The sequence below is a fragment of the Manihot esculenta genome, chromosome 14 (assembly GCF_001659605.2).
Source record: "Manihot esculenta cultivar AM560-2 chromosome 14, M.esculenta_v8, whole genome shotgun sequence".
Taxonomy (NCBI): Eukaryota; Viridiplantae; Streptophyta; class Magnoliopsida; order Malpighiales; family Euphorbiaceae; genus Manihot; species Manihot esculenta.
This window is the reverse complement of record NC_035174.2, coordinates 10,424,000-10,441,303: the sequence shown is the minus strand read 5'-3', so window position 1 is coordinate 10,441,303 and position 17,304 is coordinate 10,424,000. Positions and strand designations below refer to the sequence as shown.

At 29.1% G+C, this 17,304-nt stretch overlaps 4 protein-coding genes across 4 annotated transcripts; 2 read left to right on the top strand and 2 right to left on the bottom strand.

Moving 5' to 3' along the window:
• Window positions 1–675: 675 nt before the first annotated feature.
• Window positions 676–1,783, top strand: LOC110600206 (metallothiol transferase FosB). Its single transcript, XM_021737001.2, has 3 exons — window positions 676–962; window positions 1,073–1,178; window positions 1,265–1,783. The coding sequence occupies exons 1-3, from the start codon at window positions 805–807 to the stop codon at window positions 1,577–1,579; spliced, it is 579 nt and encodes a 192-aa protein (XP_021592693.1). The 5' UTR covers window positions 676–804; the 3' UTR covers window positions 1,580–1,783.
• Window positions 1,784–5,133: 3,350 nt separating this feature from the next.
• Window positions 5,134–7,007, top strand: LOC110600355. Its single transcript, XM_021737195.2, has 2 exons — window positions 5,134–5,582; window positions 6,753–7,007. Exons 1-2 carry the CDS (start codon window positions 5,190–5,192, stop codon window positions 6,909–6,911), a joined length of 552 nt encoding a protein of 183 aa, XP_021592887.1. The 5' UTR covers window positions 5,134–5,189; the 3' UTR covers window positions 6,912–7,007.
• Window positions 7,008–7,817: 810 nt separating this feature from the next.
• LOC122721778 (MAPK kinase substrate protein At1g80180-like) lies at window positions 7,818–8,353 on the bottom strand. Its single transcript, XM_043950689.1, has one exon. It carries the CDS (start codon window positions 8,097–8,099, stop codon window positions 7,818–7,820), a length of 282 nt encoding a protein of 93 aa, XP_043806624.1. The 5' UTR covers window positions 8,100–8,353.
• Window positions 8,354–9,819: 1,466 nt separating this feature from the next.
• On the bottom strand, window positions 9,820–17,087 carry LOC110600354 (NADH-cytochrome b5 reductase-like protein). The gene is made up of 13 exons (XM_021737194.2): window positions 16,833–17,087; window positions 15,954–15,996; window positions 15,161–15,236; window positions 14,645–14,704; window positions 14,452–14,502; window positions 12,824–12,878; window positions 12,637–12,707; window positions 12,506–12,557; window positions 11,677–11,754; window positions 11,373–11,462; window positions 11,159–11,272; window positions 10,236–10,304; window positions 9,820–10,140 (listed from the first exon to the last, which is right to left on the bottom strand). The coding sequence occupies exons 1-13, from the start codon at window positions 16,989–16,991 to the stop codon at window positions 10,084–10,086; spliced, it is 975 nt and encodes a 324-aa protein (XP_021592886.1). The 5' UTR covers window positions 16,992–17,087; the 3' UTR covers window positions 9,820–10,083.
• Window positions 17,088–17,304: the final 217 nt, after the last annotated feature.

Sequence of the window (17,304 nt, the reverse complement as noted above, 5' to 3'; positions counted from 1 at the left end):
ATTTAGGCCAGATTGGTTACTCGTTTGCGTAATCATATGCTGGTTGTTAATGCAAATTGAATATGTTAAGTTACGGCTTTGGCATACATCTCCTGGAATCTGATGACTCTGACAATGTCAATATCCCAAAGACAACCACATTTTTTTCCAGCTCTCTCTATATATTATATATATTTAATTTAATATTACACGATCCTAAGTGGTTTTTTATTTCCTCTTGAAATGTAGTAAAGTGGTAGAATATTTGTTGCACTTAGGCATGCAAGGTGAGAGTTCGACAACAGTTCTAGTAGTTAATTATTCTGATTGTAATTAATCAAATGTTATAAAAATTAATTTTTTATTTCAATCATTAAATATAAGCATTAAATAATATTTACAAAATTGTTGCCGAACAGGCGATATATTAAAATGAGAAGTAAGTATATTTGCTGGATAAATGGTAGCGGGGGAGACAGTTGGAGAGATAGACATGAGAGGGAAACATCCACGAAAGCACAGCCTGTTGAATAGTCTATAGAGGAGTCCCAAAAGCAAAACTTAGTCATTTGCCACAAACGTGGAATCTACGTGTAATAGGATATCACTATCCTCAAAACTCACCTCAAAATTTTAAATGCACATGCAGAAAATAGAACCCTCCATGTCCTAACATCACCCTTTTTCTATATATATATGAGTGAAGAGCCGTGAAAATCTCTTCAGCATCTCCTCTCTGCTACACCCATTTCCTCTGAATTTTTATATCTTTTACCCTCAAACGTCCATTTTGTTACACTTGTTCTTTGATTTCCACAGAAAATTATGAAGGACAAGTTGGTGAATAACCCTCTGCAGCTCAAGTCTTTGAATCACATCTCGATTGTTTGTAGATCACTTGAGAAATCTCTCCATTTCTACCGAAACGTTCTTGGGTTTTTTCCTATCAGGAGGCCTGGCTCCTTTGATTTTGATGGTGCCTGGTATTTATCCATAAAAATCAAGTTATTCGTTTTCTTGGAAGCATGAGCTTTGATTATATATTTGGTTGATTTTTGTTTTTTCTTTTTGTTTCCTTTCTGCCTTTATCTAGGTTGTTCAGCTATGGCATTGGCATTCACCTACTGCAATCTGAAGATCCTGAGAACATGCCCAAGATTAGGCAAATTAATCCCAAGGACAACCACATCTCTTTCCAAGTATACATATCTCTTCTCTCTCTTTCTCCAGAAACCAAAAGAAAATTTTTGTTTTATGGCAAGTAATCAATGGCAGTTCTGTGCAGTGTGAGAACATGACAACAGTGGAGAAAATATTGAAGGATATGAAGATAGAATACGAGAAGAGAAGAGTTCAAGAGGGTGTAATCTATATAGATCAGATATTTTTCCATGACCCAGATGGCTTCATGATAGAAATTTGCAACTGCGAGGTTCTTCCTGTGATTCCACTGGCTGGAGAGGCAATTCACTCTTGCTCACTCATGAACTGCAATATCCAACAGGAGCAGAAGAAGCAGATTCAACAAGCTGTACCAAGGAAAACGAACACTTCTACGCCTAATATGCACCTGCAGGAAGATTATCTTCATTGTGCTTGATCTCTCTACAGTTGCATACTGAATTTTGGTGGTCCAGCTCCAACCCAGTTACTAGGCTAGTATACATACGGACTTGGACCATGATCGAAAGTGTTTGTTAAGACAAACTGCAGATGTCGATTAGATGTAGTATTCGTATAATTATCAACCATGAGCTGTATATACTTATTATTATCAATATTGGATTTCTTATAAAAGAAGCAATTTCCCTCTAAAAATCCCAGTTACATTTTAAATTACAGCACCAAATAAAGTGTAGAAACAAAAAGGGAATTTGGATTTGAAAAAGGGAACCCAGGACTAAGAACCACATGCTAATAAGCGGACAAGGTTGGGTTGGCTACAGAGAGAAAATGTAAGTAGCTCACTGACACCTACCACAAACCCTTATGCATGCATCTTTCTTTTTCAATTGCTCATATTACAACATCAAATTCAAATGATTTGTTCAGAATCAAAATCGCACGCCCAACTACTCAGAATCAACGTTTTGGACATGTTGGAGCCCAGTGTTACTCCAATTAAGACTGTTTTTACAGAAATTTTTTTTTTATTGGTTTTAACGTTTGAAACATTTAAAAAATAGTCAATGAAAAAAAAAATTTTTAATCAAATGAAATATTAAATCATTTTTTATATTTTAAAAATTTTAATGTAGATTTTCATATCGTCAAGTGCTTTGGTAAGATGGATGCTTCTTTGATTCTTTCTCCTAAGTACAATCAAATTTTAAATTCTTATTTTATAAAAATTTAATTCAATTAATTTTTTTTATAAAATTTTTATTTAGAGTAAAATTATTTAAAAATTTTTAATTTAAAAATTTTTCATTATATATAGAGAAAAAATTATGAATAATTTTATAATAATTTATTTAAATTCTTTTTTATATTTTATAATAATTTATTTAATTTTTTTTTATAAAATTATTTATGTCGGGAATACGTACCGAAAACGACATCCTTAAATTCTTGTCAAACAATTAATTCTCAATTTGCTTGTGTAAAAGATTATTAAGTTTTCTATAAATGAATTTTATAATATAAATATAACTAATCTATATTTAATCTAATTTGAAAATAACTGTTAATTGAATTTTAAAATATGAGTCAAACTTGCAAATAGTGTAATTATCTGCCACAAAATCCATCCATAAATTATTGTATTAAGAAATGATTTAGACTTTGGCAGCTTCACTTCCACGTCTTAATATGGCCATCCCACATAATTTGCTTCCGCGTCTTAATTCAAAGTTTTCAATTTTTTTTTTTTTTTTTTTTTTGTGTTATATAGAAAATTTTCATTGATTGAGGTTGATGTTGAACATAATGAGAGTAAAAGTGCATATAATTGACAATTGCTCAATCGTCAAAGTATGATACATAATAAAGTTTAGATTAAGGCTACTTTTATTTTTAAAAAATATTTGTTAATATTTAGAATATTTAAATGATTTAATTAACAGAAAATATTTTTTTAATTAAAAAAAAAATCATTTTTTACCTTTGAAATTTTTATTAAAATATTTATATATAAATTTATTAATAAATTTTATTTTTTAAATTAAAATTAAATAATAAAATATAAATTATTTTATTATTTTTTTAAATATAAATTATTTTTCCCAAATAAAAAGAATTTAAAAGAAATAATAACATAACTAATTGAATTTATTATTAAAGAAGCCTATATAACTTGGCCAACGATCTAAATTCATGATCCATTTATCAAAGGCCCAAGGTCTATGATCCATCCTGCCCAACAAGATATAGGATGATTGGAATGCGAAACTGAATGCAGTTTCCTTGAAGCAGCTGAGCAGTCAATTAACTTGTGTTTTTTAGGGAAATTAATATTTAGTTTTTATGTTATAAAATTAATTAGTTTTACGATTTTTAAAAATATATTAAAATATTTTAAATATTTTAAAAAATATATTAATTAATTTTTCATTAATTTTAACAATAATATTTAATCACTATAATTAAAAAAATTAATTTTAACAATAATTTTTTTTAATTTTTAGCTTTGATTTCAAGTTCTAACGTAATTTTAAAAAAACTTATTAAATGATCTCCTCATTAATCAATTTATTGATTTTAATTTTTAAATATTGTACTATTTAATTTTTATATTTTAAAAAATTTATACGTTGATTTTTTAATTTTATAAAAAATTTATTAATTATTTAAAAATATTTTAGATTTTATATAATATAATTTAATGATTAAAATTAAACGAATGATTAATTAATTGACTGTTAAAAAATATTTTAATCATCTTTAAGATTGAGAGACCAAATAATAAAAGAAAACTGACTTACAATCGAAAGTTAACTACTTGCAGGAAATTTTAAGGTCTGCACATGCTGAGCCCCGTTTGATCCGAATGTGAAGATCAAATTTTAAAAACTAGGTAGAAATTAAAATCGAATGACAATTTATTTTTGAATGATTAAAATTAAGAAAAAAAATTAAAATCGAAATAATTGCATTATAAAATCGAACCGCGCTTTATTTTTGAATGATTAAAAATTAAGAAATAAAATTAAAATCAAAATAATCGCATTATAAAAATTAAGATCCACTGATTTTTTAATACATTTTTAAATATTATATAATTTACAGTAAAATTTAAAAGTCGTTGTCACGCTACCATATGTAAAAAATATTGATTAACAATATGAATAAGAAAATTTACTACTAGAATGAATACATCCAAACGTACAAAATTAATTAGACATCAATAATTTGATTAGTTATGAGAATGTCCATTGCCCAATTTAGTTCCATTGGGGTATGATTATTATTCTATTTGTGAAAAGATTGGTGAATGAATTGATTTAACATGAAAGAAATTATGCTTCAAGGAATTCTACAATGAATATATAGAATTCATGATTTGATTCTTTTTTGTTGGCATCCTATTAAAGGGAGGGGGTCCTGGGTCCATATCATATGTGCTAGGCCTGATGACTGTCCTAAAACTAACCCATTTGCTACAAATTTGGATAATAAAAATGGAGAAATTACCATCAGCTCCTTGTGTTTTTTAAAAATTTATTAGCTTGTTTTTATTTCATGTTCACGTATTTTATAAAAATTAACACAAAAAAAAGTATAGATCAGTTTTAACAACTAAATAATTTTGTTATTAATTTAAAATTTTAAAGATGAGATTAAATAGTAAATTTTTAAAATTAATAAAATTAACTAAAAAATTTTTATATATGACATAAATTAAATCAATAATTAACACATGCAACGATATTTAAGACAATCAAGTGAATAATATGAGTTTAGACCAATTGAATGAAATTGGACTAAGAACCATTAATCAGTACAAAAGAAAACAAAACAAAAAAAATACATCAAATCGTTCACAAAGCAATACACAGCTTTATTGAGCTTGATTACAGGCAGCAACACATGGGTTTGTTACTATATAAAGTTTATTTTATCTCACCAACTTTCTGTTCAACATTATTTTAATGGCTATTTTCCTTTTGGTCATGATTCCAAACGCTTCATCTTCCTATATAAAACCTGCATTTTGGATTAATTACTTCACTACACAAATACAAACACATACCCTCTTAAGAGAATAAAAAATGGCTACTCATGAGAAGCAAAAGAAAGGCTTCATCATGAGTTTCTACATGTCCGCCACTAAAATTTCTCACAGGCAAAAAACCAACCACCAGCCAAATGTTGTTACGAATAATGCTGTGTTGTCACGTAACTTCTCGTCAAGAAAATCGAGAAATTATCAAGAAACCGTGCATGGCGGTGCAAGGGTGGCGGAGGGAGGAATGGTGGAGGCGAGAAAGTCGGTGTCTCATGTGGAAACGAATATAGGATCGGTGGCTTCATTTCTTCAGGTGAAGGTATTAGTGACGGATATGCCTGGATCTATGCAAGTTCGTGCCTTCAGGTGTGCGAGGAGGACTTATGATAGCTTGGATAAATTTAGCTCTAAACACATGGCGTTCAACATCAAGAAGGTACGTTTTTTTCCGGCATTTTCATTTCTAATTTGAAGTTGTTGTTTGGTTATTAGAAGAAAATAGGCAGCGATATGGATTTTTCGAATGAAATTATTTTCTTGGCGTTTCTTTTTAGAATTTTCTTTCGAATGAAACTGTATTCGAAAATTTCCAGTAGAATATTTTTCATAATTTAAAAAAAAAAAATCATTTCCCATTATTCAATTGTTGTTGAAAAATAAAAGATATATTATTAAATTTTTGTTAATTTTAAAAAAATTCTTAAAGTTTTAAAAATATTTTTTATTTTTTAAGAAATATTTTAAAAAATAATTGAATTGGGTTAATAAAATTTATTAATTGCATAACTAAACAAAACATCAAATTCTTTGATTGTATATAGAATACTGTTAGAACCCTAATCACCCTTTCGCCTTCCATTTTTTATCAATTGTTAAATATTAAGGAATAATAATATACACAATGGATCCAGCATCCCATGTGATGCTAATTAATAATTAACAACACAATTATAGACTAATAATCAATTAATCTCTCTCTACTGTAAATTAGGGATTAGCGTTATTCGATTCAAACCGAAAAAATCGATCGAACTGAATTAATTTGAAAATTCAGTTTGATTTTTTATTCATTTCGATTCGATTCAATTTTTAATTTCAAAAATTTAAATTATTTCAGTTTGATTCGGTTTTAATCAGAAAAAAATCAAAAAATTTAAATCGAACCGATTTAATGGTAATAGTAGAGATTAAATCATATTAAGATTAAAAATATTTTAATTAAATTTTAAAATATTAAAAATAAAAATAAAGTGTAAAAAATAAAAAATTTATTAAAAATTTAAATTAATCAAACTAAAACGAATTGAATCGAATTAGATAAATTCAGTTTGATTCGATTTCTAATCAAAATCAGTTCACTTTTCATAAATATTAAAATTTTAATTTTCAATTTATTCAATCGATTTGATTTTAAATTGAACCAACCGAGTGATCACCCCTATAAACTCATTCAATCTAAATAAAAATTATTTATATTTATATATTATATTTTTTAAAAATTTAATTAAATTTTGATAATATATAATTATTTGTTTTTTCTATTATTAGTTTATGAAATAATTAAATAAAAAGTAGTAAATTGTGATTGAAATGGATGATGATGCAGGAATTTGATAAAGTGTATGGGCCGGCCTGGCATTGCATTGTGGGCTCAAGTTTTGGGTCATTTGTGACCCATTCAACTGGTTGTTTCCTTTATTTCTCAATGGACAATCTTTACATTTTAGTATTTAAGACCAAAGTTCAAAGAGCTTTGGAGAACTGATTGTTTTTTTTTTTTTTAATTTCATTTGAATATTTACATATGGTTTCAGAGTAAAATTCCTTTATGTACATACAGAATTTATTTTATTTTATTTTAGTAATTCATCTCTTCAAAGCCTTAAAAATGAGAAAATGAATTGAATTATTAAAAAATATTTAAATTAAAATATTATAAAATTTTTTAAAATAACAATAACAAATTTAAAATGGTAATAAATATATTTAAATAAATATAAAAAATTTTATATTTTATTTTATTTCCCTAATTTTCGATTTTTATTTAAAAAAAAAATTTTAATATGAGATAAATAAATGTATCGTAATTACACTCACCAGAATTCTTAATCCTGATCTCCATATCATCATTTGTAGTAATCAAAAGCCGCCGGGCCCACTACTTCTCAATAAAATTAATGAAGATATATTAATTAATTAATTAATTAATGTTTTAGCTTATCTTTATCTTTATTGCTTACCTCATCTTTATCTCATCATCATGTTTCTATCAAATTATTATAACATTTTCTTTTTCCTTATAAAATTATATTTTTATAAACTCGATCACATTGGAGGATGAATTTAATAATTATTAAATTAAATATTTTATATCAAAATTTATAGATAATTAATTAAAGTGTATATAATGAATGTATCCTATTGAAAAAAAATAAATTATAATTTCTTAAAATTTTTTTAAAAAATATCAATTTTTTTATATCTTTTAAAATTTTAAACTTTTTAACTGAATTATTCCACCTAATTAAACAAAGTCTAACTAGAAAGAAGCACGCATGTATTGATCAAGAACAAGAAGCAAATTCCTTCCTTTTGGGTAATCTTTTTTTTTTTTTTCCATGAAAACTGTATATAAATCCAGAACAAGTACGTACAGATCAGGAATAGTAATTTAACGTTTAAAAGATTTTCGTTGATGGGTAGAAACAGGCTTGCCAAAAATGCCACACAACCCACAACCAGACACTTTAGGAGATGGAGGGTCGACGTTCGGCGAAGATGAAACCTTGACCGTCCGGTAGATAACTCCTCCGGCAGAGCGGCTTCGTTTCATCATTTCTACCTTTTCTTTGTTCTGCTTCAATTCTCCTGATAACTTGTCATCCCACACCAATCCTGAGGATCCTTGTCTTCTAAAGGACGTTGTTGACCTCTGCAGGCTGCCAACCTCCATCTCCTCCTTCTTCTTCTTCACTCTCTTTCTCTCTCTGATTCTGTTATGGACTGTATTAGATGATGGTCTATGAGGTAGAGAAATGGTGTAGAAGAGTGTTTGGTTGGTGCAAGAAACTCCAACTACAGGATGTTAGAAATTTTGGCATTATAAGAAGGGTTAGAGAGAGGAAAATGACAAAAAGAGGCATAAGAGAAACCAATCATGAGATGGAATCTGTATGCATTTTACCAAACTCTCCTTATTTTTGGACCTAATAAAATTAAAATACATGTATATCCGATGATACCTAATCATCCATTGCATGACAACTAGCTCATGATTCCATTCCATCGTGTGTATGTGCTTGACAATTAGCTAGGAAGCAGCCGTTTAAGTTGTGTTTGGCAACAAAAATTAGGAGAGTGTTCCATAAAGTTCAAGTGTTTTACACTTTGGCTTAGGACGATGACCAAGTTATTTGTCTGTTAGCTATCATCTGCTGCCAAGTTTTGTATTCAATCTGCCAAATAAAATGCTAAAAATCTTGACAAATAAACCAGACACAAAAATATATATAATGAAAATATGATTTTTTTTTTAAATAGTAATGAATAATGTATTTAATGAGTGTTAATAAGTAAAATATTAGACTTGTTAAAAAAAAAAAAAAAACCTATCTTCTTAGGAATATGCCGTCGGTTTAGCTGTGTTCCATTTACAACAGAACAAACAATCCTAGAATTGAACTTCATCTCATCTCAGTAGCGAGTAGGAATTGAGCAAAATTACGTGTTTAGCTTTGTCTTACGAATAAGGAAAAAAAAAAGAAAAAAGAAGGCATTTGGTACTTACCCTTTAATAAGACAATTCGTGAACAAGATAATATCTATAACCATATAGAAAAAAAAAAAAAAAATCACTTGGCATCGACTCAACAGTTTCTAGAAACTCTAGGTATTAAGTAAATTATTAGGCATATCCATAGGAGTAGAATTATAAAATGAATTAATGTTTCAAATTGAAGTTAACCATAATTAATAAATTATAGAAAAATATATTTCCCTTATTTAAAATAAAAAACTTCACAATAATTCAATTAATTTTTTTTTACTAGAATGAAAAAATTTATTTGTTTATTTAATTTACAAAATTTTTATTTTCAATAAAAAAAATAAAATTATACATATTTTTATAAAAATTCATTTAAATTCTTTTTATATAAAATGAATCGATTATGTTTTTTTATAACCATTTAAACTCTAATTAATAAATTAAGGAAATTATTATTTTTATAGAGAAATATATTTTTTTATATATAATTTATTTTGTAAGAAATAAATTCTAATTCATGTATAATTTCATTTTTTTAAAAAAATTAAAATTTTATATGATAAAAAAGATATGAATTCTTATATTTTAAAAAAACATTAATAGAAAAAAATTAGTGGATTAAATTCTTTGATTCCAATAAAAGGATTGTATTTTCTTAATAACCACACAATTAATCTTCCTACGTATATAAAATATACATAAGAATGCAAGTTTTATTTAAAAATAAAAAAATAAAAACTGCATGGTACAATAACAATTCTTTAAAACTATGTGGTCCACAACAATGGTCATGGATAATTATTTTCAAAACCTCTCCCCCACAATATATTTGTGGTTTAATAGTGAAAATTGACCAACTGAAAATATTTATCTTCATAATCCAAAATTTAAAATTTGAACATAAACATGAAATAACACAAACGTTTGCATTTTTGTCGTTCAACAAGTTTATAATCATAATTCATCTAGTCTGAAGTTTCAAGATACCAGAAACAATGAAACATCATGAACCTTAAATGGGGTTGAACTCAAAATGACTATTCTCTGCCTCTGCATCATCTGCAATTATTTTCACATATTGAAATGCAAGTTTTCATACATATTTCTGTTGACCATTATTCAAAATTTGGAAACATGGGAAGTGGTTCCCTAACATGCTTAAATGTGTTTATTAGAATTTGTAAACCATTTGCTCAGTATATCCGAGTTCTTTGAGTATGCCAGTAAGCTGCAACATAGCGAATAAAAGGAAGCTTGTATCAAAAACTAATAATTGTGTAACCAATCAGAACAAGAAAAAAATATAGAAACACCATTTCCTACCTCTCCCTGTGAGTAGTCTTCAGCCTTATTACCAGATATGTGCTTCATCATTCCAGGGGGTCCACATACCTGAATGAGCAAACAAGAGTTGGGCATTTAAAACATGTTATAATCTCATCGGACCTTTGCGAAAGGTAGATAATGCAACAATTCTGAAGTCCACATATCGAGCTAGTATTTCAGATAATACCAAAGTTTTCCAATAGCTAGAATTTCTTTTTGTGACCCGGTATTTAATTGATTTTTCCAACCTTTTCAATGGTTAAGTACCACAAACAATGCACAAGCATCAATGAACAAACATGCTAATAATGCTATTCTACATCTGATTAAGATTTTGTCATTCATGAAGGTCTAAGATTAACTGCAATTATTGATGATGATAGTCTAATCATTCTATCAATATATTCAATACTCTACTGCGAATAGTCAAGAGGAACTGCTCCCTAATTATAATTTTCGCATAACTGAATTGTAGACAGCTCCCAAAGGTTAAATGAGCAGACTGTCAGGAAGCAACAATGACTAGAAATAAAATCCAATTATAGCTTGAATAAAGCATTTTTTTTCTCAAATAAAGGATACAAAATAAAGGTTTTGGTTATCTTTTTTCTGTTTGTCTGCCAGTCATCATGACTGTTCATTAGGTTTATAGACAATTAAAATTATTTCTAGAAATGTATTATAATAGCCCAAAAGTGTGAATAAATGATATTTCAAGAAAAAAAAAAAACATAATAAGATGACGTGAAACCAATTTTGATAAATAAGAATACCTACTTTTTAGTTATCAAATTGAATGAACACATCGAAAAAGAGAAAATACATGCTCATATCAATGGAGTACAGCTGAAGTACAGATATAATAATCATCAAGTTGAACCAGCTATCCTTCTTAAGGTTAAGCTGCAGATTTTACTTACCAGGATAAGTGCATCATTACTAGGACCAGGTAAGCCCTTCACAACCATATCCTTTGATATGTATCCTGTTCCTCCTTTCCAGTTCTTTGATGGATTGTCTACTGTGTAGAATACCTGCAAATTTTTTAGCACAGACAAAGCAAGTAGTTTTCAATGCACAAACACACACTTTATCGGCTACAAATCAATTTTTGAAAACTCAAGTAATTCATACCTTGAAATTTGGATGGCTAGCAGCAAGGAAATCAAGCTTCTGTTTAAGTAGAATGTCATCAGGGGAGATATTGGCATAAAGCAGTGAAACCTGTTAAGATAATTAACCCATCAAGATTGATTTTGGGGAATCCAACACGAAAGTTTCTTAAATGGATTGGATCTACAAAAACAAATGGCTATATGAAAAAGTTTTGTAACAAGTCCATCCATGACAACGAATTATGTTCAGATTTATAACAGTGAGGGGACGGAAATAAATGCAAATTTAGCAGAAGGCAATGGTTGCAGAAGATAACAATGACCTGCGTGTTGTCATTGGGATTCTTAAGAATAGCCTCAATTACTTGAAGCATTGGTGTAATGCCCGTTCCACCTGCAACCTGAGTGAATAGAATACGTATATTAACAAATATTTTTTTTTGAAATGGGGATTGGGAATTGGGAGAGTAGAACCTGAGACCTCTCAGATTTACTCAGATACACTTACTGCCAGACTAAGCCTGTAAGTGCTTAACAAATATTATAATGGCATATTTGTATATGAGTGTATGCACACACAGAATATATTAATTTAGTGAGCAATTCATTAATCAAATTATCAAGATTAATAAAATAAGTAATACGACCACCAATTCATTAGAAAATCCCTTTGAATATACAAAACTAATAATGAAAGTTTTCACTTTGCCCTAATAGATAAAGATTCATCAAATAATTGCCACATTAATAATATTTACAAATCCAAACGTCTACAATTTGAATAAAAGTCATAATTTTTACATCGAAAATAAATCCAATATTTAATTAATTAGTACAAGCTAATATACAATAACAACAACAACAAAATCTTAATCTCAAACTGGTTGGAGTCGGCCATATGGATCTAATAGCAATATATAGTGTCACATAAAAAATTTTAAAAAGCATATTAAATTATAATGAATCATTTAAAACCATTGAATAAATTTAAGTAATTCTTTAATAGGCTTCATATATTTATACAGGATTTGCTAATTAAATAAAGTTTCTTCTTTCAAGTTAACAGGGGAGCTGTTGGTCCCCATATGGTCCCAACATGGCTCTACATTGATTGGATATATGCTTCAAATTTTCTAGACAACCAGCTCTTACCATGCCAATGTGTTTCTTCATATTGGGAGAATATCTAAGCTTTTCAATAGGCCTGCACAAGGCAGATAAATTTCAATATTGTAGATGGCATATAGTAAATTTCTGTGAACTCATATAAGTTAATAGCTTACCCTTTAATTTCGATGGCATCACCGGGCTTTAAGCTGGCAAAATGCTGACTCATTTTGCCCTCAGGATAAACCTACAAAATATTAAGGGAATTTGGGAATTATATGATGAGTAAAGAATATATTTAAAAGTCTAAACTGAAGGGTAAAAGTTGAGGAAAAATAACAGCCCATATTAATAACAGCATACCTTAATTAATAAATCAAAATGTCCCTTAGCATCTGGATCTGATATGGGAGTATACCTAAATATAGAAGTCAAACAACATTTAAAAGTTAACTTTGGACAAGTCCAAAAGCAAACCACTCTTGTTGCAAGCAACACTGTCTCATCATTTCACAGGAAGAATATACAACCAGAAAAGTTCTCCCTTTCCTTTATTAAAAAATTAAATTAATTTAAAATTATATTTAGCATCTCAATCACATAAATTCCAAAATAAAATATTTTCAATCATTTTTAAAATTATGAAAAGGCCATTTTTAATCTTTAAAGCTTCAAACGTATTAGAATTTTCCTAATCCACTAGTATACTATATATTACAAAATACTAAAATTATAAATGAGAATTAAATTCCTTACAGTTAATAGATAATAAGACTTAAATAGACAAATTCTTTAGCCCTACATACAAATATGCTTTGATAATTAGTCATCTACTCAGCTTATGACACAATGAAATGTTATCATTACATTGAAACATTATAGAATATGTTACTGTTTGTCTATGAAATAACATCAGATATTATATACTAATTATAGTATTGCGCTATATTTATTATATATAATAAATAAAAAATATATTCACTTCATAAATATAAATTTCAAATGAAGGGTTTATTTTATTAATAAAATAAAATCTCAGGAACTTAACTGTTACATATTGAAAATATAGCAAATGGTATTTGAGTCATTTTTGTTAAAATTAAGGGTAATATGAAAAAAAAATTGAATGGAGGGGACAATTTATACATGTAATAAATAGTAAAAGACTAAATTATATGATTTTGAAAAAAATTGATCAAGTTGTCAATTTTGTCAAAGTTTAAGAGACCATATTGTAATTTATACTAAACTTTTCAAACTCAATTTAGCCCTCGGGCTTCAATTTGGCTATAATTACATTGAAAACATTTGGCTTTACCATACAAGATTTTAGATTTTGGCTATAATCATGAATGCTCATAAAGATTTGAATTTTTTCATCCAATAATCCCTTTTTTATAATAATAATAATAAGCAATAGCAAACATCTTCAACCAATCTCACATGCTACAAGGAGGTCTACTTGGATTGATAATATTTACTATTTTGCTCGGCCCTCACCCTTGCCCCAAACTTGAGATTTTTTATCGCTTGATGATCTAACAGGTAGTCACTTCATTTAACTAGTCTGCTAACACTTCCTTTTCTTCTTTTTTTTTTTTATTTTTTTATTTTTTCTTTACAAATCCCTAATGCATCTAATATCTTTGCCTTAGATTTCAACTCAGAAGGGTAGAGTGTGTTTTGGTTTAAGTCGCTAGGATAGAAAAATCTGGGTTGCAATGAAAATATATTGGACGTTTAGCTGAAAAGGATTTCAAGGGGAATTTCACAATAGGGTGGCCAGCTCTATGCAATAGCTTACATGAGGGCATATTAAGATGTAAAATACCTCATATACAACCAAATGAAAGGTAAAGCGCATGAAAAGGTTTTCAGTAAAAGCGCATATCCATCTAAAGAAAGTCACCATGAATAAAAACAACCAAAACAAATCAAGCACTACGTTGCAAAAGGAAATTCAAATTTGAATCTCAAACAAGAAGACTTACGGGCGTATGACATATTTTGTTTTTCCTTCAGCATCCAGTTCTAATGGAGCCCTGCAGTTACAACAACATGAAACAATGAATACACTAGTGTAGTTCTAGCAATATTTAATCGATGTTTCAGTAGATCCCAAATAGTGAATTCTAAAAAAAGTGTGTGAAAGCACTCTTCTCATGTATGAAAAAGAAATCATACCTTGTAAGGATGCATGAGGCAATGTCTAAACCCAACTTGGCAGAGGGATCAAATGAGAACCTGACATTTTGGCAATATCATGAGAAAGCGAAAACTTGGTTACTTTTAGCAAATTATTGAACTTTTAATTCTAGCATTCCAATGAAAACTATTTCAGAAGTAATTCAAGTAACTTGAAAGTTGAACCCAGCTTTTCCAAGGCATTCAAATGAATGTAAACATAGGATCTGAAACCCCAATGTCAAGGTTATTTTTTATTCCATGAGGTGAAATATCTGAAGCAACTAAAAACAAAATTTCTATCCATATACATCCATAAGGGCGGAAAGGATCTCTGTTGTCCATTCATATGAGGCAAAAATGAGTTGCACAACAATTTAAGCAGGTACAGCTTCATACACACAGGATTGTTTTTCAGTGATTGAGCTCTGCTATAATCTTCTTGAGTTGATCATAAACTCGCAAGTCCCAATCAACTAATATCAAAAAAATATGTGAATGAACCAAGAGTAATACCTGAACAAATGAGTGTTATGGCTAACTCTTGCAGTGTCTTGCAACTTAAATTCAATCCATTTATCTGGTTTAAGAGCTGAAAAGACAAGAATCCACTGACTGAGATTGCAATATACAAGGAAAAACCAGTAGAGGTAAAGCAGCTACTTTAATGGATACACATTCGGCTTTTAGATTAAATCGCTAAAACTTAATCAAATTCATCAGGGATTTGTTTAGCATTTTTATTGGGGACTATCTACTATTGTTTAGAAAAGAAACATTCTAATATGATATGTTTATTTAAGGCCATTTAAAATTACCTTCAAGGTAAATATGATATGCTCTAGTCATAAAAACTTTAAAACAACTATACAGCAAATACGAGAAAGTGTCAATTAAGATAGTTTGGTTATGTCCAGAGTAGAGAACCAAATGCATATGTACAGAAATGTAACAAATTTGTGGTAGGAGTGAAGAGAAAAAGGAAGAGTAGAGACCTAAAATGAAATGGTGGAAGTAGTATAAAACAAAAATTGCAACCTCTGAATATTGATGTGGAACTGGTCTCAAATGGAGCTGAATGGTGAAAAAAACCGCTAATAGTTAACCTCAATTAGTTTATGATTAAGGCTTAGTTATAATTTTTATCTTTTTGGCAGTAGCATCTAACATGGTGTTTGTCTAACGATTAGCAACACTGTCATGATTTGCTCATATCAACTCGAGTAATCTTACTTCCCAATCATAAATTTCCTAAATAGCATCTTCTGTTTTCAAAGAAAAGAGAAAGGAAAAGGAGGAGGAGACTGACCGACTTTTGGACCTGTCTCTTCTTTGACTTGGTCAAGATAAGCCTGTTATTGGAAAGCATGGAAGTAAATGAGTTCTAGACTTAAAAGAAACATTGAAGAGCCCAATACTCTATTTATAATCATCTTTGAGGTAAATCCTTAAATTAGCATCAGAGAAGAAAACTGATAATCCGTTCACTCCCCCAGAATATTTCATCTAAAGATGACATTTATATCACCCTGAAATTGAATTATAAAGCTAAAAAGAAAAAAAGAAAATCCAAATTGAACTCCAAAATGAATTGGCACTAATTTCTTAATATTTCGGTCACTTTTAACATACATAATAAAAACACCAAGCAAGTATTTTGTCCATATATAAACAATTCAAAACTTTATCAACCACAATATCAATTCCAAAATCTCATGTAGCATATGTTATAAACATTCATACATAAAATAGCAGCAGAAACTTATATGAGCATGAACCACCACCCTTGATGAACTTCCTTTATATATGTGCATGTGTACAGAAAGTGGCGACTTAAATTCATTATCCAGTAATGAACACGTAAATTAATTAACCAGAATAACCACTTAACAATAGAATTCCAATCAAACCATTTTGTGAAGCACATACTTAGCTTAAACGAAATCCATTGTTATCCCAAATCCTGGATACGAATGCTATTGCTATGCTATTCAGCATAATGTAAATTACATTTCATTCAAAAAGAAAGACTAACAAAGCAAAAACATTGTGTAAACAAACATCCTGATCCAGCGATACAAAAGTTCAATAAGGTGATTCCACGAAGTTTGGAATAAAATAAGAGAAGTAATGTAATTGCACAAGTGCACATTTGGATGTAATTCAGATGGGAATAGTGAGAAATTACCAAGTTCGGAGATGAGTAGTAGTACAAATAGGAGATTCCGCCAGAAACTGCAGCAATTGCTCCAAAAGGAATGCGAAACGCACCGTAATTGGACTTGAGTTGCCCTCCAAATCCAGTAGGAACGGCCTTAGCCAGCCTCCTGAAGAATGTAGAGGCCATTTTTCAAGGAAAAAAGAAGACTCAGAATAGTGTTAGTAGAGCATAATCCAATGAGCAAGCAATCAGGGTTTTGTTTGATTTGACCCTCCACTTTTGAGCTTAGAGAAGGATGGGGGATTGATACCCTGTGGTGTAAAATATTCGTTACAAAATTTTAAGCCAATCATAAGATGCCACAGCATATCGATTCCCTTATGGGCCTCACTTTCAGTTTGGCTTCCGTTTGTCTTGTCGGCCCAATCAGGAGAAACTACAACTCCACAGAGAAGGTGGATTTTGTTTTAATCCAATTGATCCAGTAGGGAAATTAGTA

Coding starts and splice junctions, on each gene's coding strand:
- LOC110600354 (XM_021737194.2), bottom strand. CDS start 16,991: ATGGCCTCTACATTCTTCAGGAGGCTGGCTAAGGCCGTTCCTACTGGA. Junction 11,755..12,505: donor TGAAGAAACACATTGGCATG/GTAAGAGCTGGT, acceptor CTATTCACTCAG/GTTGCAGGTGGAACGGGCAT. Junction 10,141..10,235: donor AAGACTACTCACAGGGAGAG/GTAGGAAATGGT, acceptor GCTATGTTGCAG/CTTACTGGCATACTCAAAGA.
- LOC110600355 (XM_021737195.2), top strand. CDS start 5,190: ATGGCTACTCATGAGAAGCAAAAGAAAGGCTTCATCATGAGTTTCTAC. Junction 5,583..6,752: donor TGGCGTTCAACATCAAGAAG/GTACGTTTTTTT, acceptor ATGATGATGCAG/GAATTTGATAAAGTGTATGG.
- LOC110600206 (XM_021737001.2), top strand. CDS start 805: ATGAAGGACAAGTTGGTGAATAACCCTCTGCAGCTCAAGTCTTTGAAT. Junction 963..1,072: donor TTTGATTTTGATGGTGCCTG/GTATTTATCCAT, acceptor GCCTTTATCTAG/GTTGTTCAGCTATGGCATTG. Junction 1,179..1,264: donor ACAACCACATCTCTTTCCAA/GTATACATATCT, acceptor AGTTCTGTGCAG/TGTGAGAACATGACAACAGT.
- LOC122721778 (XM_043950689.1), bottom strand. CDS start 8,099: ATGGAGGTTGGCAGCCTGCAGAGGTCAACAACGTCCTTTAGAAGACAA.